This window comes from Colletotrichum truncatum, assembly GCF_014235925.2.
Source record: "Colletotrichum truncatum strain CMES1059 chromosome Unknown Contig_0005, whole genome shotgun sequence".
Classification (NCBI taxonomy): domain Eukaryota; kingdom Fungi; phylum Ascomycota; class Sordariomycetes; order Glomerellales; family Glomerellaceae; genus Colletotrichum; species Colletotrichum truncatum.
Window position 1 is genome coordinate 1,253,922 of NW_027222402.1, and position 26,829 is coordinate 1,280,750.

Here is a 26,829-nt window from a genome sequence, read left to right on the forward strand (position 1 = left end):
ACAATACGTGTAGATAGACTCCTATATAGACCAGGACTTGAGTACCTGCTCAAGCCCTCTAGATAGTTCTTTAGCAATCAACTTGTGATTCATCCTCGAATGACTTTCAGCTTACCTCTCAGTATTGTGAATACTAAGAACCTCGTTACTATAGTGTAAGACTGATCACCTTACCCTAACCCTACGATCTACCAGAACGACCCCTACGAACCAGTGTTAGTCTCTTACTGCACCTTCTGTTAGCAGAACCCTACTGTCAGATAGCTGGCCGTAACACTTTGATTGCTCCTGTTCAGTAAGTTGCCCTTTGAGACTAACGAACAGTATAAGACAAGATGTCTTCGCACGGAACTACCGAAAACCCTACTCCTGGAACCTCGTCCACGTCCGAGAGACGTATTCCCCAGAATCTGGCCCAAGAGATTCAAGACCAGGAAATGAAGGAGGAATCCGATAGCGATGACGACAATGAAGAACTTAAGCGGCAACTTGAGCGGAACAACAACGAGCTCAGGGAAATGAAAAACCTGTTCAACCAGAACGTCAAAGCCCTCAAGGAGCTACAGGAACAAGCCCGCCGCACCAAAGAACTAGAGAAGGAAGTCACAACCCTTCGAGCTGCCGCGAACGTCATATCAGCTCCTGTCGAAGGAAGAGAACGCCTTAAGCTCAACACCCCTACCACCTTCGACGGAACCCCTGGACAGCTCAAAGGATACTTGGTACAGATACGGACCTACCAAGCCTTCCACATCAACACGTTCCAGAACGATACCGAACGTGTCGTCCACGCCGCCACCTTCTTGAGAGGGAAGGCCCTCGCTTGGTTCGAACCCCTCCAACAAGAATGGCTGGACACCCCTATCGAGAGATACAGTCAAGAAGTGAAGGACATCTTTTTCAGCTTCAGTGGATATGTTAAAGCCCTTCAATCTCTCTTCTTAGACCCCGATGAGAAAAGACAAGCAGAAAGAGAACTGGCGAGCCTACGACAAAACAAATCAGCTACAATGTACGCCGCAGAATTTCGACGACTCGCAGCCAGACTCGACATGACCGACGAAAGCAAAGTCTTCGCTTTCTACCAGGGTCTCAAGGACGACGTCAAGGACGAAATGGCCAAAGTAGACACGCTACCTAGCTTCCTTGATTATGTCGAATACGCTATTAAGATTGACAACCGACTGTTTGAACGACGCAAGGAAAAAGGAGAAAAACGTCAAACAGCCAACTCAGGAAAGAAATACCAATAGCAACCCCAACACAAGTTCAACAAAAACCAGAACAACAGGAACAACAATCAGCAGAGCACCGCACATGGACAACACAGCGGACCCATGGACCTGAGCGTCGCGCAAAAAGACAAACCCAGACGCAGAGAATTCAAATGCTACAACTGCGACAAGCCAGGATACATGGCCAGACACTGCACACAGCCTAAGAAACTTACGGCAACCCCTAAGCAAGCCAACGCTGCAACCAAAATCCCTAGCCACGAAGAAAAGGGATAGACAGCCTGCTATGACAATGATTGCACTACGCACAGGCATGCAAAAGAGAATAGTAGATAGTACCCTCAAAACCCAGCAGGACGATCGGGATACGACACCAACAACATACCCAAGGCCATTGCTGTGATAGACCGATACACCGGTGGACCGGATTACACTAAGCAGCGACAAGAGCTACTCGACGACTGGGAACAAGCGAAGAAGGCCGCGGAACTCAACAACGCCTTCCAAGATGGTAGCATTGTGTACCAACCGGGACTCTTATGGGACATCCCACGCCTCGCCAACTATCGACAGACGAATGAAGTAAACACCCCGGAAAGTTTCTCAGAAGAAGAAGCCAGGAAACTCGAAGAAGAAAACGAGACAGCCATCAAACGGATACAAGACGCCATCAACTACACGATGCAAATTCGAAACAACAGCGAAGTTGGAGACACCCTCCAACACATGCGGAAAACCCGAGACCGCCGCATCGCACTACGCGGAAACACCCGAGGACAGTATCAACTCAAGTACAAAGCAACCCAATTTGTCTACCGACCCCAAAACGATGGAAAGACGGAACGAACCCTCGCGGTAGCCAGCAAATACGCCCGCAAAGCCACCGAGCAATTGGATGAAATGCTGAGACAACAACAATTCAGGGACGCCAGCACCCAGACCCGAGTATACCAAGCAAAGGACAACCTAAGCCAACGATGGAGCTCACCATATACCACGGTAGCCAGCGACTCGACCTTTGAATTGCTACAAAGAACCCGCGCTACTCCTCAACCCATCTCGGAATAGGCTGAAGACGTCGTAGACGGACCACCCTCGGCGGAAGTACGTCCACAAGGAACGTCGATAGACGATACCGACCCGGAAGACGCAGAAGAAGAACACCATCTCGACAGAATGGAAAAAATTAAGGAAGTACTAGAATACAAATACATCGACCCCCAAGACGACTGCCAACAGATCGCCTTCCATGCAGAAGAATATCATAACAAAATCCCTACAACAATCACACAAACCCGGGATGAAGAAATATTCTTGGAAGACGATCCCAGGATTACGACACAGCACAGAGAACACAAGGAGATAGCATGGATCTACTACATCTTCGATCACTGCGCCTACCATCTCTCAAAGAAAGCAGAAAACGAACTATACCCCAAAAGAAAAGAAGAACTGCGAATCCGCAGAGCCCATGAGGAACAAGAACTCTCATATTGGGAAGTACGGGGAGAACCCGGAGAATGGAAAACCAACAACGATGGAATAGCATTCCTACGACCCAGCATCGAATACCCTCAGAAGTGTGTGAACCACTTCACGGGAGTCTGGTGGAATTGCAGGGAAGACCTATGCAAACTCCACTACATTCCAAAAAGCGAAAGTTGGAGATTCCGACAACAAGAACTAGACAAGCAAGGACAGGACGGCGAGACGCCCAGCCCACCTCGTCTAGGAATCAGAGAAAGTAACCTCGGCAGAGACCGAAAGAAGGGCGAGAAGGCCCTCTACTCAAAAAACTAGGAGAGCCGCCTTGTCCGGGACACATGGCGAGCTCCCCCAGCAAGTCCCTATATGCTACATTCGACGACGACGCACAAATGAAGATCACAGTAAACCTGGGCGGATACACCACACAGGTCCTGATAGACTCAGGAGCCCAAGGAAACTTTATCGCACCCCGAATAGTGCAACAGCGAGAAATACCATGGAATCAGAAGCAAAACCCTTACCGACTAAGGAATGTAGAAGGGAAAGAAGTCGAGTATGGCGGAGGCAGCATTGATCAGGAGACAGCGCAACTCCCTTTGCTCTACTATGGCCATCAGGAGCTTATCAGCCTCGACATCACGGAGATAGGAAACCACGACGTTATCCTTGGAATTCCATGGCTACGAAGACATAACCCACAAATCGATTGGGTTACCAGCCGAATGAAATTCAATCCAGCCTCTGAGAAGCACTCGACGAAGGCCTCACGCGGATTACTAGCAGCAACCAGAGCGAGACCACGCCTGATGCTAAGGATAAAAGACATTGGCACTAGGACGCTAGCAGCCACGACGATTGACAAAGTCACGGAAGATCCAATGTCAAAGATACCTGTTGAATACAGGGTCTACAGCAAACTCTTTGCACCAGAACTCGAGACCGGATTACCGGAACACAGCAAGTGGGATCACAAGATCGAAATTAAGGAAGGACACGAACCCACCTTTAACAAAATATACCCACTCAACCAAGAAGAAATGAAAGCCTTAGACGAATGGCTTGACGAAAATCTTGCGAAAGGATTCATCAGACCTTCGAAATCACCCGCAGGATACCCCGTACTATTCGTACCAAAGAAGAACGGGAAGAAAAGACTTTGTGTCGATTATCGACGACTCAACGATATTACGATCAAAGACTGTTACCTACTGCCCCTCATATCGGAACTAAGAGACCTACTCTACGAGGCCCAATGGTTCACAGCCTTGGACCTTAAAGGAGCCTATAACCTTATCCGAATTGCAGAAGGAGATGAGTAGAAAACAGCCTTCCGAACGAGAAGAGGATAGTTTGAAACGTTAGTCATGCCATTTGGACTCACCAACGCACCGGCTACATTCCAAACTATGATCAACCAAGTACTACGGGAATATCTGGACAAGTCTGTTGTTGTGTACCTCGACGACATCCTTATATTCTCCAAAACGTTGGAAGAACACAAGAAGCATGTCCACGAGATTCTCAAAGCACTCGAACAAGCGAAGCTACTTGTGGAACCAGAGAAGAGTCTGTTTCACAAACAGGAAGTAGAATTTTTAGGGTTTACAATCACGCCAGGCGTAATCAAGATGTCCCCTAACAAAATCAAGGCTGTGCAAGAATGGCCTACACCAGAAAACCCGAAGGACATACTATCCTTCTTAGGATTTGTCAACTTCTACCGAAAATTCCTCAAAGACTACTCCAAAACGATATTGCCTCTTACCGAACTCACTAAGAAAAATGCACCTTGGGAATGGACAGACAAACAACAGAAAGCGTTCCAAGAAGTCAAGGACAAGGTCACATCGGAACCCGTCATCCAGATTCCGAACCCTGAGAAGCCCTTCGAGCTCGAAACGGATGCTTCGAACGAAGCTGAAGGAGCGCAGCTAGGCCAAAGGGACGAGAACGGAGTCCTACACCCCTGTAGATTCTTTTCAAGGAAGTTCCAAGGACCTGAACTGAATTACCAGATCCATGATAAGGAACTTATGGCAATTATCGACGCATTCAAAGAATGGAGACCCCAACTATCAGGAACAAAGTACGAAGTAAAAGTATACACGGATCACAAGAATCTAGCACACTTCACCACTTCGAAAGAACTCAACAAACGACAAATCAGATGGTCAGAATTCCTTTCAGAATTCAACTTTCGAATCATCTACAGGAAAGGATCGGAAAACGGCAGAGCAGACGCCCTTAGCCGAAGACCTGATTACAAGGACGAAGTCCCAGAAGAGACGCAAGTGATTCTTAAAAACGAAAACGGCGACCTCGTGCCCGCTGCAAAGCTCTTAATGATTGGCGAACGTGTCAAGACCAGCACGACTGGAAGGATGACACACGACCAAATCAGGGAAATACACAGCGCGCCTGCTCACGGTCACCAAGGAGTCACAAAGACCTGGAAACGAATCAGGCAACATCACGACAAGCGAGTCACACGGAAAGACGTCGCTGACGCAATCAAGGATTGCGAAGTCTGCGCAAAAATATACTAGTGGTTGTAGATAGATTCACGAAGTACGCGTATTTCATACCATACTTGGAATCAAGCACGGCAGAAGACTTAGCATACACCTTTCTCAGGATCATTGTCAGCCAACACGGCCTGCCCCAGGAAATAGTGTCAGACAGAGGATCAGTCTTTACGTCCAAGTTTTGGAGATCCCTGATCTCGCAGCTCGGAGCAAAGCACAGCCTCAGCACTGCCTTCCACCCGCAGTCCGACGGACAAACGGAAAGAATCAACCAGATCCTAGAAACGTACCTAAGGAGTTATGTGAACTACGACCAGGACAACTGGGTCAAGTTGTTACCAACCGCACAGTTCGCATACAACAGTTCAATAGGAGAAAGCACGCGAGAATCACCTTTCTTCCTCAACTATGGATTCAACCCTACCGCTTATAGAGAACCCCGAACCGGCTCTGCCGCGATAAAAGCAGTAGCAGACATCAAGAAACTTAAGGAAATCCAACAAAAACTACCCCAAGAACTCGAATTCGTATGGCAAAGAATGAAGAAACACGCCGACCGACATAGGGTGAGAGGCCCACCCCTAAAAGAGGGAGGTAGCGCCTACCTCATACGGCGAAACATCAAAACGAAACGACCTAGCGACAAACTCGACTTTAAAAAACTAGGACCTTTCGAAATCACGAAGAAAATTTCCGAAGTCAACTACGAGTTGAAACTACCGGAAACAATAAAATGTCACCCAGTCTTTCACGTCTCATTATTAGAACCAGCACCGGACGGTACACACACCGAAGACTGCATCATTGTGGAAACAGATGACACCGAATACGAAGTAGAACGCATTCTAGACCACCGGAGGAATAACGAAACAACAGAATACTTCATTAAGTGGAAAAACTATAGACACGAAGACGATTCGTGGGAACCAGCTAAGAACCTGGAACACGCTCAGGAAGAACTCCAACAATACTAGCACCAGAGGACGTCTCTGGACCCCAGTCGTCCAAACCGACGCCAGACCAATCCACGACGCCAATAGCACCCAGGGAATGAAGTGCACCCACAGTTTCCGAGCTAGCACTCTGCAAACCAAGAACCTCGGAACGATACTCATTCTCAACCTCCTCCACACGCCGCAAACCAGATTGAATGAGATCAGTCGCCTCACGATTGATGTCCTTGCGACGCCTTCGTAAACGACGAATCTTCGCCATAAGAGCTAACTGCTCTTCTTCAGCTTTCTCAAGCTCATCATCAATTTTTATTTTCTGTTGCCGAACCCGAATGAGGGAAGCCGCGGAAGGACCGTGAATGTCGCAAGAATGCTTATCGGCAACGCAACGCGAACAACGAGAAGAATTAACTTCGGAAACGACGCAGTCGACACCGGCAGCCGCGCAACCGGAACAAGGGACAGGCATGATGAACCCGAACAAATCGACAAGCTGGCTAAGTTCCTTATAAGCCACAGGGTTCTTTGATTTGGATTTTTGAACGCGACCTGACATGATGTCAGCATCATGAATAAACAAGGAAGCACGATTGACGACTCCCCAACCTGGGAAGCCCCGACCTACTTATGTTGGCCTTGAGGACAAGACCATCGAGGGGAGACCTGATGTTACGACCCGTTAGATACACCTAACAGGACCCACTCGGTTGGGCGGTTATGACAGGACTTTGTATGCAGGGCCACGGGAACAAAAGGTAACCTCTCGGAACGGAAGAACTATAGAACGGAACAAGTCACGTAATGAATCATTCTAGGTCAGAATGATCCAAGAAAAACATCAACAACAGCGAGAACGAAATTTTTGAAAACAGCATCAAATTGATCAAACCACGCCCGCTCGCGCTCTCAGAGGTCACTTTGGGCATAATGTCATCCTCGGCATTGATTCTGCTCCCAAAGAGCCTGCTCGTGGCCGCGGGCGGGCTCTGACCACGAAAAATTCGAGAGCAAGCCACAAAGTATGACACGTCAATAGACAACACCATCGACACCACCGCGGTTGAGTCACGGGCTATCACGTGAGCACAACGACCAAGCCCAAACAAACATCAACACCACAGCCACCGATAGGTTATGGGTCGCCTATCACCCCCGACAAAGTTTGCAACGTCCCGCGACAACAACGACGACAAGCCCGACAGAACGGTATCACCTCCTGCATAGAGAAAGCACCAGACACCAGGCATGCTACGATCGATGCCACAAAATACTATAGTTTGCAGACAGATTGGTCCCCTGTCGCCCCCTCCGCGAAGAAGGATTGTCGCCCCTTCAACGTATGACAATGTCTGCGGAATCTGTGTACGAGCTCTCATACTTAGTAATCGGACGAATCGAAGCGGTTGGAGCATTGTGTTTTGCGGATTGAGTCCGACTCCAGGCGGTGGATGGAGGTGGTGGTCGAAAGATGGAAACATAGAGCCACATAGGAACCCAGCATGAGGCAACAAAAAGATTTACAGATTCAACTGAGATATAGCACATGCGAGTCTGAGAGGATGCGGACAAGATAAAGAGACGAAGCTGAGGGCTGGGGGGAGACTATAGGTATACAGAACCAGACATGGTGCCTAGCACCAACAGAACCGAAGTAGGAGGACGCGAAAGAAGGATTCTAGAAGGCAACACCAAGCGAGAGAGCAGGCAGGAGGACAACAATCTTCAACAGAGGGCATAAACACACAAGAATAGATAGCATAGTGGGAGCTTGGGGACAGCTGGTCCTGATCCAACAACAGGGCGAAGTGGGGCGTCGCGGTTTATCGTCGATGCTTCGGCTGTCTGCCAAACCCCGCTTTCCGGGCATAGCTGCTAGCATAAGAGCGGCTTCATAACCGTGTAGGAATCAATCAATCAATCAATCAATCAGAATGATCCAAGAAGAGTTGGGGGCCAACGGATCATGTTCGATCAATATGATCTCCAACGACTACAGACAATACGTGTAGATAGACTCCTATATAGACCAGGACTTGAGTACCTGCTCAAGCCCTCTAGATAGTTCTTCAGCAATCAACTTGTAATTCATCCTCGAATGACTTTCAGCTTACCTCTCAGTATTGTGAATACTAAGAACCTCGTTACTATAGTGTAAGACTGATCACCTTACCCTAACCCTACGATCTACCAGAACGACCCCTACGAACCAGTGTTAGTCTCTTACTGCACCTTCTGTTAGCAGAACCCTACTGTCAGATAGCTGGCCGTAACAAATAACGCCCATCATAAAGCCGGTCTCATCAAAGTTGTAGATATCAGCATCAGCAATACCATACTTCGCAATTGTATTCTTCACAAGCGAAAACCAGCCACGAATCACCTCTGGATCTTCGCATTGAGCTCTCTTATAGTCATACTTGCGAAAGAAACGCGTCCTAAGCTGTGGTTGTCGCTTGACGAAATTAGAAGCCCAGCGCTTCCCAACTGGAGGCGCGTCGCGCTCTGCGAGAAGTCGATTGGCCATTTCTTCCACACCACTCAGCCGGGGAGGAAATGATCGCGCATCTAGGTCGAGAATATACTCAACTATTGTCTTCTCTTCTAAATCTGATAAATTCCGTGAATTAGGCATGCTGTCGCGTCGTGAGACTATTCCCTTTAGTCGCCGGCTTAATGTTGCGTGACTGACTGTATAGAGTGCTGTTACGGCCAGCTAACTGACAGTGGGTTTGTGTTAACAGTAAGCCAGGGATTGAGAGTAGTAACAGTCGTTCCGTGGTCCTGGTCGAATAGATCGTAGATCTTCAAAGGTCTTGGTGATCAGTCAAGGCCTCAACAAGAGTCGTAGAGTAGTCGTCACTTAGGTATAGCTGAAAGTACCGGTTAGGGTAATCACAAAGTTGATTGCTGAAGAGCTATGGAAGTCTGTCCTCGAGCCCGGCTCGAGTCCATCCTATATACAAGTCCTGAACGGTCCTCCTTATCTTGGCTATGTTGGATATTTGACATATCCAACATATCCGGGGATCGGTTGGATATTTGACATATCCAACATATCCGGGGATCGGTTGGATATTTGACATATCCAACATATCCGGGGATCGGTTGGATATCTGACATATCCAACATATCCAGCCCGGGTTGTCCTTACCCCGCGTTATCCCCGAGGCCACGTGACTTGTCCATAGTTCTTCCGTTCCGAGGATCCCTGGTTACACCTGTCCGGCTGGGTTACATATGCCCTGCGTTAGCCGCCGGGATCCAGGCGGGGTCGTGTTGGCGACCATGTCCAACGGGTCGTAACATCAGGTCTCCTCTCCAAGGGTCTTGTCCTCAAGACCAGCTTAAGTAGGTCGTCTGCCCTCAGGTGGGAGGGCGCCCAACTTGCTTCCTTTAATGATGCTCACATCATGTCAGGTCGCGTCAAAAAACGAAAGGTCGTTCGATCGTTCGATTCTCGTGCGGAAAAGACAAAGCAGCGCGATTCCCTCTTGAGTCTTATCTTGGGCAATCGTACCGTCATGCCTGTTTGTTCCTCCTGTGAGGTAAAGGGTTTTTCGTCGTGCGAAGCTTCTCTTTCTGATTCCTCTCGATGCGCCGAATGCGTTCGTGGCGGCAAGTCTTACTGCGACCTTCAGGGTCTCAGTGCCCAGCAACTTCGTCGGATTGGTGATCAGCATCAGAAGCTTGAGGATGCTTTGGAGAAGGCAGAAGAGGAGCGTCGTGCTCTGGACGCCAAAGTAGAGCGTCTTCGAAAGCAGAAAAAGATGTGGTTTGAAAAGATGATGCGCGCGGTGCGCCGTGGTATCGACAGTGTGGAGGAGTTAGAGCGTGTTGAGAGAGAGGAGGCAGAGGCAGAGCAGCGTCGGGTAGAACCGGTTCGTCCTTCGGCTGATTCGCCTCGTCTGCCGGTGGAGTTCACAGCGGATTGGGATACCCTGTACCCGGATGTCGCTTTGTCGCCATCCTTGTTGGCTGAGTTTGGTTTGTTGGATTCAGGGTCGGTTGTTGAGAGGCGGAGTACTCCTGAAGCGTCTCCTGGGGGTGTTGGAGGCCCTTAGTGGGTTCCTTTAGGTGGCTCTGGGGTTCCTAAACGAATGAGAGGGTGTTTATCCCGTGGCTTGTTTGATCGTGGTGGACGGATGATGGGTTGTGGTTGTCGTAGTCGAAATTGATTTTTTGGCGTTTGTTTCTCGATTCGTACTGGTGCTTGTCTTTGTTGTTCTTGTTCTTGCTGTCTCTAGTAACGTCCGAGTTCTTCCTGTGCGTTTTCGAGGCTCTGAGGTGGTTCCCATGTGTTGTCTTCGTGTCCGTATCCTTTCCACTTGACAAGGTAGCGGATACTTTTTTGTTCTTCGATGTGATCGATTATCCGTTCGACTTCGTATTCTTGTTCGGGATCTACTTCGATATAGTCCGTAGTGTACGATCCCTTTGGTGCTGATTCGAGAAGTGAAATGTGAAAGACTGGATGACACTTCATGCTGTCGGGTAGTGCGAGTTTAAAGTTGACGTTGGATACCTTCTTCGTAATTTCAAAGGGTCTAAGTTTCTTGAAGTCCAACTTATCGCTTGGTCGTTTTGTTTTGATGTTGCGGCGGAGAAGGTATACACTATCCCCCTCCTTTAGAGTTGGTCCCTCAACTCTTGATTTGTTGGCGTATTTGCGCATGCGTTCGCGCATAAATTCGAGGTCTCTGGGGAGTTCCTGCTGGATCTCCTTAAGTCTGTTGATGTCTGCCACAGCTTTCAGAGCTGCTGGGCCTTGTCGAGGTTGTCCGTAGGCTGTTGGGTTGAATCCATAGTTCAGATAGAATGGTGATTCTTTTGTACTTTCTCCTACTGCGCTGTTGTAGGCGAACTGGGCCATAGGTAGCAGTTGAACCCAGTTGTCTTGCTGATAGTTGACGTAGCAGCGTAGGTAGGTTTCCATGATCTGATTGATTCGTTCTGTCTGGCCATCGGTTTGCGGATGGAAAGCGGTGGACATCTTGTGGTCAGATCCTAGCTGCGAGATCAGGGATCTCCAAAACTTGGAAGTGAACAGCTTGTCTCTGTCGGATACGATTTCCTTCGGCATTCCGTGTTGGCTTACGATCACCTGCAGAAACTTGTAGGCGAGGTCTTCTGCAGTGCTAGACTCCATGTACGGGATGAAGTACGAATACTTCGTGAGTCTGTCGACGATGACGAGGACACTGTCGTAGTAGACGTTGGTCATTGGTTCTCGGGACTTAGGTAGTTTGGTGACGAAGTCTAGCGAGATAGATTCCCATGCGGTTTGCGGTACTGGGAGTGGCTGTATCTTTCCATAAGGCTGATGTCGGCTGGGTTTGCTTTTCGCACAAACCTCACAGTCCTTAATCGCTAAAGATACTTCTTGTCGTGTAGCCGTTTTGTCGTAGTGTTGGCGGATGCGTTTCCATGTCTTAGTTACGCCTTGGTGACCGTGTGCGGGTGCGGAGTGTATCTCCCTAATGGCTTCAGGAGACATCCTTCCAGGCGTGCTGGTACTGTCTCTTCTGGCCATCATTAAGAGTCTGGCTGCTGGCACAAGGTCTCCGTTTTTGTCTGTTTTGAGGATAACTCGGGTTTCCTCAGGTACCTGGACCTCGTGGTCCGGTCGTCGGCTGAGGGCGTCGGCCCTGCCGTTCTCCTTGCCCTTCCGGTAGATGATTCTGAAATTGAATTCTGACAAGAATTCGGACCATCGAATTTGTCGTTTGTTGAGATCTTTCGATGTGGTGAAGTGTGCGAGGTTCTTGTGGTCGGTGTATACTTTGACCTCGTACTTGGTCCCTGAGAGTTGCGGTCTCCATTCTTTGAATGCCTCGATAATTGCCATAAGTTCCTTGTCGTGTATCTGGTAGTTGAGTTCTGGGCCGTGTAACTTGCGTGAGAAGAAGGCGCAAGGGTGTAGTCGTCCTTCGTCGTCTCGTTGGCCTAGTTGTCCTCCTATAGCGTAGTCTGAGGAGTCGGTCTCGACTTCGAATGGTTTCTCGGGGTTTGGTATAACAAGTATTGGTTCCGATGTGACTTGTCGTTTGATCTCGTTAAAAGCTTGGTCTTGTTCCTTTTCCCATTGCTATGGGATATCTTTCTTCGAAAGTCTCGTGAGGGGGTCGTTTTTGTCTGAGTATCCTTCTAGGAATCGTCGGTAATAGTTCACGTATCCGATGAAGGATTGCACATCCTTGACGTTTTGTGGTGTTGGCCAGTCTCGTACTGCTGCGACTTTGTCTTTAGACATCTTGAGGATTCCAGGGGCTATCGTAAAGCCTAGGAATTCGACTTCTTGGGTGTGGAATTTGCTTTTTTCTGGTTCTACTAGGAGTTTGGCGTCTTGTAGTTTCCGTAGCACTTGATGTACGTGCTTTTTGTGGTCTTCCAGAGTCTTGGAGAAGATTAGGATGTCGTCGAGATAAACTACGACGAACATATCGAGGTATTCTCGTAAGACGTGGTTGATCATCGTCTGGAATGTCGCGGGTGCGTTGGTAAGTCCGAAGGGCATCACAAGGTACTCGTAATGTCCTCGGCGTGTTCGAAACGCTGTCTTCCATTCTTCACCTGATTTCATCCGGATCAGGTTATAGGCTCCTTTTAGGTCGAGTGCTGTAAACCACTGGGCTCCGTGCAGTAGATCTCGTAATTCGGAGATGAGCGGTAGTGGGTAGCAGTTCTTGATCGTAATGTCGTTGAGTTTCCGGTAGTCGACGCAGAGTCGTAGTTTGCCGTTCTTTTTTGGTACGAACAGGATTGGGTATCCTGCTGGTGATGTGGAGGGTCTGATGTATCCCTTCTGTAGATTTTCTTCGAGGTAAGCGTCGAGTGCTTCCATTTCTTTCTGGTTGAGTCCGTAGATTGCTTCTAGCTTTGGCTCCTTCCCTTCCTTAAGGGGTATCTCGTGGTCGTAGTTGCTGTGTTCCGGGAGTCTGGTCTCGAGTTCTTCGGCGAATAGCTTCTGGTATTGCCGGTATTCTTCTGGGATAGACAGAAGTCGGTCTTCCTTGCCGATGTCTGTTGCTGATAACGTCCTGGCGTTTGCATCCTTGATCCGTAGGTATGCTAGAAATCTCTTCGCTTCAGGAGTCTTGAGAGGTTCGTTTGAGGCACCGTTCCGTGGTTGCTTCTCAGTGACTGAATCCTGGTCCCAATGGAGTTGGCCTGTTCTCCAATCTATCCGTGGGTTACTGTCGTATAACCATGGTCTTCCAAGGATGACATCGTACTTGTCTCCTATCTCCGTAATATCGAAGTTCAGTCGCTCATTCCGGCCATGGATCTGCAAAGGGAGTTGCGCTGTCTCCATAGCAATGCGTCCTCCGCCGTACTGGACTTGTTCTCCTTCAACGGTGCTGAGTTCGTAGCAGTCTTCGGCTGCTTTTCTTTTCCAGGTTATCTTTCTTTCATTCACCGTTCTTGGTGATATGAAGTTTCCTTGGGCTCCGCTGTCGATCATGGCGGTAGCTGTTCTTCCGTTGAGCTGTATTTGGACTTGTACATGCTCGTGTCGTTGTGTCGTGGGCGTCGTTGCGCTACATAGGGACCTTGTCTGGACTGCCTGTCGTTGTCCCTTGTCTTCGGTAGGCGAGTCTAGTTTTTTGACTGCTCGTCCGTTCCTTGTTCGTCGTTTTCTTGCTGTTTCTTCCATGCTTCGTCTTTCTTGATATAGTGGACTCGGCGCTGGTCTTGGTAGCAGTGATACCACTGTATTTCTTCGTCAGAGTCCTCTCCAGAGCTGGTGTCGTCGACTGAAGCGACTTCAAAGGCGACTTCCAGTTGGGCATGTTGACAGGCAACATCGCAAGGTGTTTCCGAGTCGTTGGGGGTGTTCTTGGTCGTTTCTGATTCGACCTGTTCTTCTAGTTCTTGGTTGATCTGGCGGATCCGTGCGGGATCTCCTTGTGCATGTTGTCGTCGTTCGATGTGTGCGTCCAGCGCACCGAGTTGTCGTTGCCACATAGGGTTTTGTGAGTCCTGTTGAATCCGCTACAGGTTGGCTTGTCGTCCTGCATAGAGGAGGTTCAGTCTTCGCTGATTGTCTTGTTCTAATTCCTCGTTGTCGTTCATACTGTCGAGCTGTTCGATTGTCTTGCGCTCGATTTTGCTGTTGCTTCTATATCCCACAGCGAGGGTCCGTTTAGGTGCGTTGGTGGTGTCGTAACCAGATCGTTCTTAAGGTTTCTAGGGGTACCATCCTGCGTGTTCCTTACTGCTAGAGTGGATATGGCAGTTGTCATCGAAGCAGGTGGTCCAGTTGAGTTGTTCATGAGGGATCGTCTTCGTGGCGATACTCGCTTGTCGTTTCTCTGGTACCGGTTGGAAGCGTTCCTTCTTGGGTGACCTGCATTCGTATGCTAGGTGTCCAATCTTCTGGCAGTTATAGCACTGTCTATCTTTCTTCTAACTATCGTTCTTTTTGTCGTTTCTCTGTGTAGCACTAAGGTCCATTGGTCTACTGTAGTGACTATAGGCAGTACTTTGTCGGGGGTTGTTCCAGTTGTTGCGGGGTCTATTGTCGTTTCGCTGGTTGTTGAACTGGTGCTGGGGCTGCCACTGGTACTTGCGTCCTGAGTTGGGGTTTTGTCGTTTTTCGCCTCTTTCCTTTCGTCGTTCGAAAAGCCGGTTGTCGATTTTGATGGCGAGTTCGGCGTACTGGAGAAAGTCGTCAGGTCGATCAATCTTGATGATCTCGTCCTTGACTTCGTCCTTTAGTCCTTGATAGAACATGAAGATCTTGGTTTCCTCGGTGAGGTCGAGTTGAACGCTGAGTTGTCGGAAATTAGCGGAGTAGTCTTTGGCGGACTTAGTCTGCTTAAGTTATGCTAGATCTCGTTCGGCTTGTCGCTTTTCGTCGGGGTCTTGGAAGAGTGACCTGAGCGCGTCCTCGAATCCTTTAAAATTGGCGTAGATGTCGCGGGTCTCGGTGGTGCACTCGTCGAGGGTCTCGCATTTGAGGTATTCTTCCTGGATTGGTTCAAACCACTTGAGGGCCTTTCCTCGGAGGTAGGTAGCTGCGTGTACTACTTTTTCGGTCTCGTTGGTGAAATCTCCGTGGTGAAAGTTCTGGTAGTTTTTGACCTGAATCAGGAATCCTTTGAGGGTCCCGGGGGTTCCGTCGTAGGTGACAGGCGTACTGAGCTTGAGCTTTTGTCGTCCTCCGTGGACGGGCGTGGTGACGATGTTGGCGGCGGCCCGGAGGGTGGTGATTTCCCCCTGGAGTTCCTGGATCTTCCGGAGGTTGGCGTCCCCCTTGATGTCTTCTTCCAGCTTCTTGTAGGCCTGTCCAGCGTGCTGGAGTTGCTCGTTGAGGTTTTCCATTGCTTGTCGGTTTTCGTTGACGATTTTCTGCATGTCTTTTGTCTCGGCTTCTTGTTTCTGGATTATGCGTCGGAGCTTATCGTAGCTTTCCTTGGTGAAAGAGCCATCTCCATCGGAGTCGTACTTGAGGTCCGGCATGTCGAAGTCCTCAGTGTTGGCGGGCTCCTGCGCGAGGCTCTGAGGCTGGTTGCGCGAAGAGGATGAGGATCCTGGAGTGGGTGATTTGGCAGAAGCGCGAGAAGACATCTTGTCTATACTGTTTAGTAGTTCTCAAAAGGTGACTTACTGAACAGGAGCAATCAAAGTGTTACGGCCAGCTAACTGACAGTGGGTTTGTGTTAACAGTAAGCCAGGGATTGAGAGTAGTAACAGTCGTTCCGTGGTCCTGGTCGAATAGATCGTAGATCTTCAAAGGTCTTGGTGATCAGTCAAGGCCTCAACAAGAGTCGTAGAGTAGTCGTCACTTAGGTATAGCTGAAAGTACCGGTTAGGGTAATCACAAAGTTGATTGCTGAAGAGCTATGGAAGTCTGTCCTCGAGCCCGGCTCGAGTCCATCCTATATACAAGTCCTGAACGGTCCTCCTTATCTTGGCTATGTTGGATATTTGACATATCCAACATATCCGGGGATCGGTTGGATATTTGACATATCCAACATATCCGGGGATCGGTTGGATATCTAACATATCCAACATATCCAGCCCGGGTTGTCCTTACCCCGCGTTATCCCCGAGGCCACGTGACTTGTCCATAGTTCTTCCGTTCCGAGGATCCCTGGTTACACCTGTCCGGCTGGGTTACATATGCCCTGCGTTAGCCGCCGGGATCCAGGCGGGGTCGTGTTGGCGACCATGTCCAACGGGTCGTAACATTGAGATTTGCAAAACCATCTAAACGACCGCTTTTGCAAATCTCAAATGGTCGGTCTTTTTCTTCCCTTCTAAGGAGGAATTGGGTTTTATCAAACTAAACTGAAACGGCTTTTATAAATCTCAATTGATTTCTACTTCTATTTCCTCTTATATAATAATAAAGAATGCCCCCCCTACCCTCAACGTTTGAGACTCTCATCACTACTACTAAGTAGTTCCCATTGACTCCTCGTCCTACGGATGCTTGCCTGTAATCTTCTTCCATTCGAACGAAGGCCAGTGGATCGGCCAGTACTAAGAGTAGTTACTTGGCTTCGTGTCTGCCGCTGGGAAGAGGTTGGCGCCTGGCTACTGGCTGTCTCTTGTGTAAGCCTTGCTAAGGTGGTCCTATTACGGCTTCCTGGTGGTCTGCCACGCCTGCGCCCTGCTGCTAATTGGCTAGGTTGTTGACTTTGTAGTTGGCTGTGTGATTGTCTAGCTAGCTGGTTGCTTGATTGGGTGCTATCCCTTAATGATAGGGATGATGGGACTGGCTGCATTGAGTTCTTAGGTCTGCCACGGAGGTTTCCTGCAATCTTCGGATCAAGGATCCGTCGATATGGATCCTGGGAAGAAGACTCCCGCAGCCGCCATCGTGGGTGAACCTCATCCTTCATAAACTGTACCCCATCTACAAGTTTAGAGTAGATCTTATGGCAGCATGGGATACCATACTCTATAGAGACAGTACAGTCCTCTGTGCAGTCTCTAAGAGGCGCTGGAAATGGATTTCTACCTGTTGGTAGAGCCTTCTTTGCCAGACGGTATTGCTTCGTAATCAAACCAAGACACTGCGATGAGAGTATTGTTCGAAGCTCCCCAAGGTACTCAGATCTGTTCCCTATAAACTCACGGCTTGTGAGGATCTCATCCTGTGCACAAGCTTGCTTGAAGCGAACCTCTTGATCCTTAAGCATATCCTGCATCACATTAACTAAGTGATATAGGTGGCTAAGTCCATTAAGAAGATAGCCCTTGATGTTGTTGTTGCTTGATTCCGTCCCTGAGGTTACACGGATGCCGAAGTTTCGGTACTGGCGAATAGAATAACGTGCCCACTGCTCCCTTAGTGGTAGATATATTCCATGCAGGTAGTTCAGAATAGGCCGTTGGTCCTTAAACTCTTTGCAAAGGTTTGCCTATGCTTTCCTAAAGGCATCCTCTGTCTCAGCAAATAGAACCAACTTCCACATTATAAGAACCCCCCGGTAGCTATGTGGCGTAGCCCCATCTACTGAAGTATGGATATAGGCATGGTCCTCATCGCTAAGTTCGGTAACTGGTTGTAGAGCTAGATCGTCTTCTTCAGACCCACTACTACTAGAATAGCTCTGAAGCCACTTCTGCTTGGCTTTAAGCATAACGTTTGAGTTGATATGGTGAATACAAAGCTGTTGTTGCACATTCGGAAAGTATTCGTTAAGAGCTGCCTTCATCTGTCTGTCGTAGTCGGTGATAATAACATCTGGTTGGCGAATAGAGTTCTGATTAATGAGTTGTAAGATACTCTGCGATAAGAACTGGAACCCCTCTAGTCTCTCATTATCGATGAGACCAAATGCTGCATTGAATACCGATCCAAGACATGTTTGCCCTGTAGCTTGGAAGAGTGGAAGCTTGAAGCGATTGGTGTTATAGGTGTTGTCAAAGCTGATAACCTCGGGGAACCGCTTCCACATCCGGAGAGAGTATGGAAACGTCCAGACAAGCCCAACAAGCCGATTCGGCTCATCATCCGCCCACTTCACAATATAAGGGATCTCCCGCTCATCAAAAAGCTTGATTAGAGCTGCAGTTGGTGTATACCCATTAAGCTTTTCGCGATTGATTCGGGCTCTAGCGTTATAGATATCCCGCTGGGTGAAAACAGATTCAGGAAACTGCTCCTGAATAATAGCACCTACGTCGCGTGCCCGAATACCAACCCGCCGACTAGTAGTCTCAACTGCATCCTTAATAGGCTCAGTCAACCTCCTATAGGCTGGGTGTGCAGATGATGCTAAGCTAGGGATATGATTATGCTGGCTGTGTATTGGGTTGGAATGCTGACGTAAAAGCCATTTCCCCTCCTCTATTGCTTCAGCAATAATTTGCCATTGGCAATCACACTTCCGAGATGCGCGGGCTCGGATGCCAGCACCTCTACCAGCCCAAATCGATCGCAACGAAGTGTATAGCGAATTATACGTCCTTTACGATAGCATCTATTATACTTTGCAATCCCAAATCCATGCTCTTTTGCAAATTTATTAACTCGGTCGAGGAGGGTTTCAATTGTTGCTTCTGGTTCGCCAGGGATCGGTGGGTTTGGAATAGTTTCGGGGGTAGGTGATTTCGACCTTTCGCTTGTAGTAAGGAATAAAGTACTTGGAGAAGATGGTATCGCTATCACTTCTGGGCTTTGTCGGGGAGGTGAATAAGGTGGAGGAGGAGGAGACTCGCCGATTGAGGATATGTCTGAAGGGTGTGGTGAGTAGCCCCAAGCCTCACGATATCGACGAACGCGTTCACATTGTTGGAGGAGAGCACGCGTAAGACGTCGGTTTGTCCCAACAACCTCTTGAATGAGGCTTAGAACAGTAGAGAACTGATCTGAAGTGGGTTGTAAGGGTTGATTTTCAGGTTGTAATACTAATTGGCTTTCTTTTGGTTGACGTTCAGGTAAAATTATACGCTGCATACGTATTGTCCCCTTTGGAAAGGAACATAGAAGATATAATTCATCTCCCTGGGGGTTGTAGCTTGTGTCGGAATCTTGCTGTAATTGTTCAGGTAGAATCTCAGAGATTAGGTCAGGTTGACCCTCACGATCGCCAGCCCCATAGAATTGACTGATAGTGGCATCACTACTAACTGAGATAGCACGGCGTTGGCGCTTGGGAGAAGGCAATTGATTGTATATACTAGAGCTGCTGGGTCGGCGACGCGATTGGGGCCTTGATTGACTTGTAGAGGTAGACATCTTGACGTTGTAAAGGAGAATAAATGGAATGCCTTCCGTTAGGAAGGTTAACTTCTCCATCCGCGAAGGCGTAAAAAACTATCCTGTGCCTTCCGTTAGGAAGGTTAACTTCTCCATCCGCGAAGGCGTAAAAAACTATCCTGTGCCTTGATCCCCCCTGGTCTCCTGTTCTGTGATTGGCTAGAGCAAAAATCGATGCTGATTGGTCGTAGCGACCCTGCCACCAATCAGCGCTCGTTATTCTTCGTTCGACCAATCAGCTTCGTTTAACCCCTGTTCCGGCCAATCACCTCTCATGTTCGCCGTCCTCGGGTCTTCCCGTCGTTTACCCAATGTCTTGCCGGTCTTCTTCCATTTATTTCCCGCCAACCACTCTCATTTTCCCGTCTTTTCAACCCCTGGCCTAGCCCGGCCCAACCTCGCCCATCGAACTTTCCATCCTAATACCACCCTATCGTTACCTTCCGTGATTTCCTATCTATCTGATTAATATCTATTGCTTGTCCTTCCTATTGCTGGTTTCATAATATCGTATTTCTCCTCTATGTCTATGCCCCATAACCCCCCTGTGCTTTGTGATAGCAAGTCCCCTCTGGTTGTTCATCTTCATATCTACGTCACTAATGCTTTCTCTAGCTGGCGGTGACCTGCTGGATCGACTTGGTGTGAGCACCTCTATGCGCACCAGCCGAACAATAGAAGTTTTATCTTGCTCTCCAATAGCCCGGGAGCTTGCTCCCCGGAAACAGGGCAAGACGCTGTCGTTCGATCATGGTTATCGCATCATTACTGCCCTGGTTCAGGCTACCGGCGTTGAGCGCCGACCTCCATGCGACCGATGTGCCTGTTCAAATGGTCCGTGGAAGCAATGTATTGTAATGCAGTCCGCTGAGGGTTTACGGGCTACGAATGGTGGGTGTGCTAACTGTTGGTGGAATAATACTGGTTCCCGTTGTAGTCACCGTATGTAAGGTTTTTTGTCCTCTTTCGTCCTGCTCTTTTATTAACTATTTTAGATGCTTCTTTCGCTAGACGTTCGGGTGTATCCTTGGGCTTGATCGGACAGCCACCAGGTACTCTCTCTGACTCTTTCTCTGCCTTGGATCGATGGGAGATAGAACTGGAGACTCTCGGTAACCCTGGTATTACCTCGCGTGCATCCACACTGGCCAGAATGGATGCTTCTGAGCTGGTTACTCATTACAAAGACCTTACATCCCGGTTAGAAGCAATCCACGCCTCGATAGCTCACTTGACGAACGAGTGCCAGCTATTAGGCTAGCAGGTTTCGGAGGTTTCCTTAGTCTTGTCTTTCCAGCGGACATTCGAGGTACGGAGGATTCCTCCGGGTCTAGCACATATTAACTTTACGCCTATTATATGCCCTCCTTCTGGTCATAGCAATGAGTCCAACAGCACTATACAAGACAGCAATACGCGATAATAACCTAGTGTTAACCCGATTCATGACATGCCTGAACCGCCAAGGCAAGACCACTAATCTGTCCTTTCATCTTAATGGTTTTACCTCCCTATTTACTATTCCGCCCTCCTATGCTTCATCTCTCTCCCTAGCCTCGAACGCCCGGACTGTTGCTTCCGCGAGGATCCTTAGTCTTTTGGTTCCTTCGACTAGCTCCTCCGGCATGCGCGCCTCTAGGAACTGCTTTACGTTTAACGGCTGTATGAGAGCGATATCTTCAAAGCGCCGCACGCGGGATAGCTGAACATACATGCTTACTACATCGCATCTTTCAAGCTCCCCCGTATTCTTACCCACTGTTCTCCCATAAAGCCCTAACAGTGTCTTTTCGAGTGTCCGCCCCTGTGCCTTAAAGTCGGTTAATGCGAAGCCTGGTGTGCATGGGAGCCCTGTCCGGACTAGCGCTAGTTTTACATTGGCTTTCTGCAGATCTGGCCGGAGTATTTTGATGTGCTTTTCTGGTACTCGAATATTGGCTGCTGGCAACATTACAGTATTAGGTGGCAGATGGGGGAAAGCTAACCCGTTCGTTTCTTCGGACTGGAGAATAATACTACTAGGCGGTCCGAGAAATATGGACAGCCTGTCGTTTATGATGATCTCTTCTACTCCGGGCGGATGAAGAATTCCTACGGCTGTAAACTCTGCGCCGTTGACAACCTTGAGACCCATATACTTGTTCTCGTTGATTACCACCGGCATACCCTCGACATAAGGGAACATACCAGCTGCGCTCAGCTTGCCCTCGTCGCCTAATAGCATGGCTGCTTTTCTCTCCTCTGCTGTAGGTATCCGCGATTCCCACTTGTGCTTCGAAAGATATATCGATATCTTACGACCAGTATCGACGCTATATGCTAGGGCTGCATGCAACGTCAGATCCCACCGGTGTCGGTTTAGAGGTATAACAGCTCGCCTGCCGCTGGTGAAATCGAATTTCGATTCGCTATTATATTGCGCTTCGAGCTTCGCGGCGTCCTCTCTTGTCTGCTTGCCCTCTCGCAGGCGTTCAAGAAAACCAAGCAGGTAGGCGTCCCCTTCAGCCCGTTTTTGCTCGTCGAGTACTACAACATTAGTAAACCCCTGCCAGAGTTCTTTAGCTTTAGCCTCTTTCCAGCGTCTCTCTATAGCTTTGCTTCCCGGTCCTATATTTCCTAGCACTATACCAATTCGTTCGGTAGTACTAAGGAGGCTCTTCTGCAAAACTGGCGGGAACTGTAAGAAGTCTCCAGTGAACACGACGACAGAAATGCCACCAAAAGGCTTCTCTGGGAAGCCCCTTAACATTCTGAGCTTTTGATCGATATCATATAATGTTTGGAGTCCGAGCATGCTGGCCTCGTCGATTATCAGAGCATCCCGCCTGCGCCATCGTTCTTTGGCTTTCTCTAGATTGTTCGATAACATTGGTTCTACGGTAGCGCCATCGGCGTCCCGAAATGCCAGCCCTACAGCAGAATGAATTGTATTACCGCCGATACCTGCTGCGGCCGTTCCCGACGTTGCCGTAATAACAAGCCGGCTGGACGCCCCTTTGGCTGCGAAAACCTCTTTTACGGTATCGATAAGCCACGACTTTCCAGTGCCGCCTCCCCCGCCAACGTATTGCAGGTGTTGCCGATCAGCGCCGTTTGTTCGTTCGTCGAGCGCCTCGCAGATGAGACTAAGCGCTATTCCCTGCATGCGATTTAATGTTCTCTCCGCACCGATAATCTTCCCTGCCTGGGTGAACGTATTAGCGGCCGTAATTGCGATCCAGTTTGAAGCAGGTTTCAGTCCAACTATCGCTGGCTGGGCTGGGAAATCTATATTAGCATCGTTGTCGCCAAAGCCTGTTTCGGCACCGGTATGTAGGGGTCTTTCGGCGGATTCATCCCCTTCGATGGCTAGCATTCGCTCTTTATGGAGTCTTTCCTGCGCCGCTTTGGTGATTTTTAAATGTTGCTTTGGTAGTGTTGTTTGCATATATGGTTGACTGTTGGTGCTTTGTATTCTGGAGTCGTCATCTATGCTAGAAAACCCGGCGTTATCCAGCGTTTGTAGCAACTCTTTTATGCCTGGAGAACCATTCGTAACTCCTGGTCCGTCCTGTAGGCTGAAGACTACATCGTGAAAGGTGTGCCGCAGGTCTATCCTATCTGGGTGCCATTCTTCTGAAAGGTCTAAGCCCTCCTCAGGCACATCAAATTCGTATCCTTCATCGCCCTCGCTCCGGCTAGCCCAAAGCTTAGCGTCTTTCTTTGCGTCTTCTGCGCTCTTGTGAAGAAGTTGGATGTTATTTACCACAGCCTTAACCCGACCTGGCATGTCGGTGTATAATCTCTCCCAGATGTCACCTGGATCGGGACTAGTGGATTGCATAAAGGTTTCCCACGGCACAAATAAGCCGAGTAACAGGACTGCTGACCTATTGTCTGTTAGCGACTGTATAGCCTGAGGTATATATATATATATACCTACCTCTTGTAATACCCTTCTTCTGTGCCTTGTACGTCATGATTTAGATGTCCGGTAACAACTGGAATTGCTTGATGTGTCCTTGGGAGCAATTCTTGTATCCACGATTCCCGGTCTGTCATTAAAGAATCGAACGGTATAAACCGTGACTGGTTTATCCTGGTCCTTCGTCCGACCCTCCGTACGCGAACCATACATAGGTATTCGTAAAAGCAAAGCTGTTCTAACAGGCGACCGCGATGCGCATATGCCTCAAGGTATGGCAAAGTCATGCCACCGGCGCCGAATCCAATCGTTTCAGGGGTTACCCGCTGCTGCACTTCCGGCCCTGCTGCTCTGCGTAGGGCCTCCCAGCGCCGGAAAATAGCCCAGTAAAGCGAACTGAGATAGACGTTAATCCAACTCGCTTCGCTGCAATAGCTATTCTTGTACCCGAGGAGATTACTACAAACCTCTACAGCCGAAAGTTCTCGACTTGTAAAGATCTGATTTGCTGTACGAGCAAGAAACTGCCGTGTCTTATTATTCCGTTGTGCTGTCTTTGCCGCGCTGTCTCCACAATTCGGTCCGTAGTCGTCTCCCTGATCAGCCATCCCATCAAATACAGCCTTGACTAGCGCTGCTCTCTTCCAAAGCGGCGTATCTAATTTTGTTGAGTAATTCGTAGCATAGTATACCATGGAGAGTCCAGCCGAGTTAGTCGGGAGGAATGTAGTATCCGTATTATGACGCATAGCTACTGCTAAACCTGGGCTGTATCTGTTGATTCTTTCGTGATCTCTTCGGATATGCAGAAGGCCATCGGTAGTAAACTCGGTTCGCTGGCGCAGTGTCCATGGTGCTTTAAACCGACAGGGATGCCGAGACCCAGCCTTCCCTTTGTCTTTGAAACTATACTTTGTACATGTCGCACCGCAGCTATGCATTTGGCACCTGTAGGCGACCCAATTCGCTTCGGCATCAAGGGCTTCATCGAGTCTGCTGATATCCTCCGTAAGATGTTTGATATTGGTAAAGACGCTTTCCCACCGGCGGTATCGTCGTGCCTTGCCTTCGTCGCAGCACTATATCATTTACTTAGCACGATAAACTTAGAAAATAGAGAAACATGCTTACCTCACTAAATACTGAATCAATATATTGGCACACTTGTACTGCGTAGTCCGCGTTATCCGGCTTGGCAAGATCATGAAAAAGATCAGGTAGCCCGAGATTGGCGTCTAACCATAAGAGCCCGTGTAAGTGAAGAGCCCCACGCTCGTTTGTCTCGACGCAGCCGAAATAGCAAGAGACTTTGCCAAACATTGATTCCTCGCTAACAGAAACACAATGTTGAAAGAAAAGCTCCAACTCTCGATGAAAAAATTTTGCTGAACTAACTGCGTCTCGGATAACATGCTGTACGCGTCCAACCTGCTTCCGGAACTTTTCCATCAGCTCCTCTGCCGCCTTGCCATGTGCTACCCGAAAGGCGGCTAGTTTCATATTTATCTCGTTTGTTAGATCGTTTGGGTTGATTGTATACCATATACACGGCATTCCATACTTGAGGCATAGTGACTTTATCTTCCTTCGAGAATAGAGACGCTCCTCATTTGACATATGCTGCCTATGTCCAAACGCGCTTAACTCCCGGATTAAGTATGCTATATTGCTGTTAGTAGTCGTCCGGGTCTCGCGGTACTCTTCTTCTGCTCTTTCAATCTCCTCGGGAGTAAGTCTTGTAACGATTTGCTCGACTTTGGCAAATGAAGACCTCTTCATTCGCAAGTAACTAATCCGTCGGTTCTCTGATCGAAGAAGCATATTGAATACTAAAAAAGGGAAGCTTGGGTGTGTAGCAAAGTAAGCACCTATTATACTATTACTTTAGTTACTTATTTCTATTTATAAAGCAGAAGTTTTACTAACCATGCCTCTGTAAGCAGAATCGTGCCCAGGTTCGAAGGTAAAATCCGTTCGGCTTATGACTGCTTTGGATGTCTGGACCTTGCGGTTCATCCTGATCATCTTCGTTTTCTTCTTCACGTAATATCCTAGGGCCGCCTCGACCCCATGGAAATAAACAAGGGAAAGCCTTAGGGAAGAAATCGGGATCGTTCGAATCAGCAAATTCCTCTCCTCTGCGACTGACTAGATAGGGTTCTGTATTCTTATATCGGAGGGTGCTGTCTCCGTTTGCGTCCTTTGGCTTTCGGCCTCTCCCACGCTGGGGCCCTCTCACTGTTGCTTCTCGAAGAATCCTGAGTCGTTCTTGTGGGCTATGCTCTCCAGATACCTCAGTAGCCATTAGTCCAGTTGAGGTTAACTCGGACAGCTCTTCATCTATCCGACGAGGGTCCATATCAAATGGGTCGCAATCACCCGCATGGATTCCCCCTAGCCTAGCGTTGCTTTCAGCTTCGAGGTGCGCAGCATTGGTTTCCCTATCTTCTAGACTTGCAATAACATCGTGAGCATTACGCAAAGGTTCATCAGGGCGACCTCGCTCGGCAGGAGGGACATAGTGTCCTGTACGGATTTCGTCTTCGGCACGCTTCTCATACGCCACCATTCTCTCCACAAGTCCCTGGGGTACCTCAGTTCCGGGAGACCATTCCCCCCAGGTCCTAAGATGATCCTCACTAATACTAATATCCCGGTATAGTGGGTTGTTCGCCCGAAGCCAAACGAGCGCACGCTTGAGCTTCTGGGGGTTCACTGATAACATAAAGCCAAGATCGGATGGTACTGGTGTCCGAGGACCTACAAAGCATACATGCAACCTGTCTCGCTCTTCCACGAGTGGATGAGGTAGAATGTTGGCTGCTACGCCTTGAACGTCGTTAGGGAACACAGTAATATGGCCTCTCTTGTGTTTTCGGTAGCGGCCACTTGTTGACTTCTCGACGTCGATAGTAAGCTTCGTAATCCAACCACAGGGTGTATAAATTCCAATAAGGCGCTCCTCAAGTGGTGAAAGATCTTTCAAAACATGAGGATACCGATGGATGCAGCCTAAAGACAGATTATTCACCTGGCAGGCGTATGGCAGTTTTTGATGCTGTAAGGAGGTCTTGCACTGGGTGCAAATAGCGAAGTTTGCCTCTGGCTCCTTAGGAAAGCATTCCATACAAAGGAAATGTTCTCTGTCTAACACAGGGATTTGGTCCTCCACCCTTAGGTATAATGGCTCAAGTTCGGCCCATGTATAATTGACTAGTGAGTTGGGAGGCTTTTGCTGGTAACATACTCTACAATATTCGATTTCGAGTGTAAAGTCATCATGCATGCTTTCGTGGAACGTCTTGGTCTTTTCCAGAATCGTTTTTCGGGAAACTGGTCGGCACCACGTGCGATCCATAGAGTCTAGCTTCTTCTGGATATAGCGGCGATCTGCTTCTTGTACTGTCTGTTCGATCTCCTTCTTCCTTGCTTGGTATGCTTCGGGTGTGTCTAGTAGCTCAATATAGCTAGCTTTTTGGCTTAGCTTGGGTAGTGATGGACGAAT

General features: G+C 48.7%; 12 protein-coding genes across 12 annotated transcripts; 7 read left to right on the forward strand and 5 right to left on the reverse strand.

The window, feature by feature from the left end:
- Window positions 1-335: 335 nt before the first annotated feature.
- On the forward strand, window positions 336-1,253 carry CTRU02_208378 (reverse transcriptase domain protein; the record flags this gene model as incomplete). The annotated part of the gene is made up of 1 exon (XM_070205077.1): window positions 336-1,253. The coding sequence occupies one exon, from the start codon at window positions 336-338 to the stop codon at window positions 1,251-1,253; it is 918 nt and encodes a 305-aa protein (XP_070061152.1).
- An 84-nt stretch (window positions 1,254-1,337) lies between these two features.
- CTRU02_208379 (gag protein) lies at window positions 1,338-1,511 on the forward strand (the record flags this gene model as incomplete). Its single annotated transcript, XM_070205078.1, has 1 exon — window positions 1,338-1,511. The coding sequence occupies one exon, from the start codon at window positions 1,338-1,340 to the stop codon at window positions 1,509-1,511; it is 174 nt and encodes a 57-aa protein (XP_070061153.1).
- A 16-nt stretch (window positions 1,512-1,527) lies between these two features.
- Window positions 1,528-2,303, forward strand: CTRU02_208380 (uncharacterized protein; the record flags this gene model as incomplete). The annotated part of the gene is made up of 2 exons (XM_036733957.2): window positions 1,528-1,563; window positions 1,626-2,303. The coding sequence occupies 2 exons, from the start codon at window positions 1,528-1,530 to the stop codon at window positions 2,301-2,303; spliced, it is 714 nt and encodes a 237-aa protein (XP_036574320.2).
- Window positions 2,304-2,411: 108 nt separating this feature from the next.
- Window positions 2,412-3,035, forward strand: CTRU02_208381 (reverse transcriptase domain protein; the record flags this gene model as incomplete). Its single annotated transcript, XM_036733956.1, has 1 exon — window positions 2,412-3,035. One exon carries the CDS (start codon window positions 2,412-2,414, stop codon window positions 3,033-3,035), a length of 624 nt encoding a protein of 207 aa, XP_036574319.1.
- A 23-nt stretch (window positions 3,036-3,058) lies between these two features.
- CTRU02_208382 (reverse transcriptase domain protein) lies at window positions 3,059-4,042 on the forward strand (the record flags this gene model as incomplete). Its single annotated transcript, XM_070205079.1, has 1 exon — window positions 3,059-4,042. The coding sequence occupies one exon, from the start codon at window positions 3,059-3,061 to the stop codon at window positions 4,040-4,042; it is 984 nt and encodes a 327-aa protein (XP_070061154.1).
- Window positions 4,043-7,310: 3,268 nt separating this feature from the next.
- On the reverse strand, window positions 7,311-7,679 carry CTRU02_208383 (uncharacterized protein; the record flags this gene model as incomplete). The annotated part of the gene is made up of 1 exon (XM_036733955.1): window positions 7,311-7,679. One exon carries the CDS (start codon window positions 7,677-7,679, stop codon window positions 7,311-7,313), a length of 369 nt encoding a protein of 122 aa, XP_036574318.1.
- Window positions 7,680-8,385: 706 nt separating this feature from the next.
- CTRU02_208384 (fot5 transposase) lies at window positions 8,386-8,833 on the reverse strand (the record flags this gene model as incomplete). Its single annotated transcript, XM_036733954.1, has 2 exons — window positions 8,386-8,400; window positions 8,426-8,833. The coding sequence occupies 2 exons, from the start codon at window positions 8,831-8,833 to the stop codon at window positions 8,386-8,388; spliced, it is 423 nt and encodes a 140-aa protein (XP_036574317.1).
- Window positions 8,834-9,452: 619 nt separating this feature from the next.
- On the forward strand, window positions 9,453-10,262 carry CTRU02_208385 (uncharacterized protein; the record flags this gene model as incomplete). The annotated part of the gene is made up of 2 exons (XM_036733953.2): window positions 9,453-9,549; window positions 9,619-10,262. Coding segments are annotated over 2 exons (741 nt in total), but the record flags the coding sequence as incomplete, so codon positions are not given.
- A 4,762-nt stretch (window positions 10,263-15,024) lies between these two features.
- CTRU02_208386 (reverse transcriptase domain protein) lies at window positions 15,025-15,771 on the reverse strand (the record flags this gene model as incomplete). The annotated part of the gene is made up of 1 exon (XM_070205080.1): window positions 15,025-15,771. The coding sequence occupies one exon, from the start codon at window positions 15,769-15,771 to the stop codon at window positions 15,025-15,027; it is 747 nt and encodes a 248-aa protein (XP_070061155.1).
- A 1,805-nt stretch (window positions 15,772-17,576) lies between these two features.
- CTRU02_208387 (mutator-like element) lies at window positions 17,577-18,498 on the reverse strand (the record flags this gene model as incomplete). Its single annotated transcript, XM_036733950.1, has 2 exons — window positions 17,577-18,411; window positions 18,488-18,498. The coding sequence occupies 2 exons, from the start codon at window positions 18,496-18,498 to the stop codon at window positions 17,577-17,579; spliced, it is 846 nt and encodes a 281-aa protein (XP_036574313.1).
- Window positions 18,499-20,308: 1,810 nt separating this feature from the next.
- CTRU02_208388 (uncharacterized protein) lies at window positions 20,309-20,681 on the forward strand (the record flags this gene model as incomplete). The annotated part of the gene is made up of 2 exons (XM_070205081.1): window positions 20,309-20,366; window positions 20,416-20,681. 2 exons carry the CDS (start codon window positions 20,309-20,311, stop codon window positions 20,679-20,681), a joined length of 324 nt encoding a protein of 107 aa, XP_070061156.1.
- A 270-nt stretch (window positions 20,682-20,951) lies between these two features.
- Window positions 20,952-23,243, reverse strand: CTRU02_208389 (DNA repair and recombination protein; the record flags this gene model as incomplete). Its single annotated transcript, XM_070205082.1, has 1 exon — window positions 20,952-23,243. One exon carries the CDS (start codon window positions 23,241-23,243, stop codon window positions 20,952-20,954), a length of 2,292 nt encoding a protein of 763 aa, XP_070061157.1.
- Between the last annotated feature and the right edge of the window lie 3,586 nt (window positions 23,244-26,829).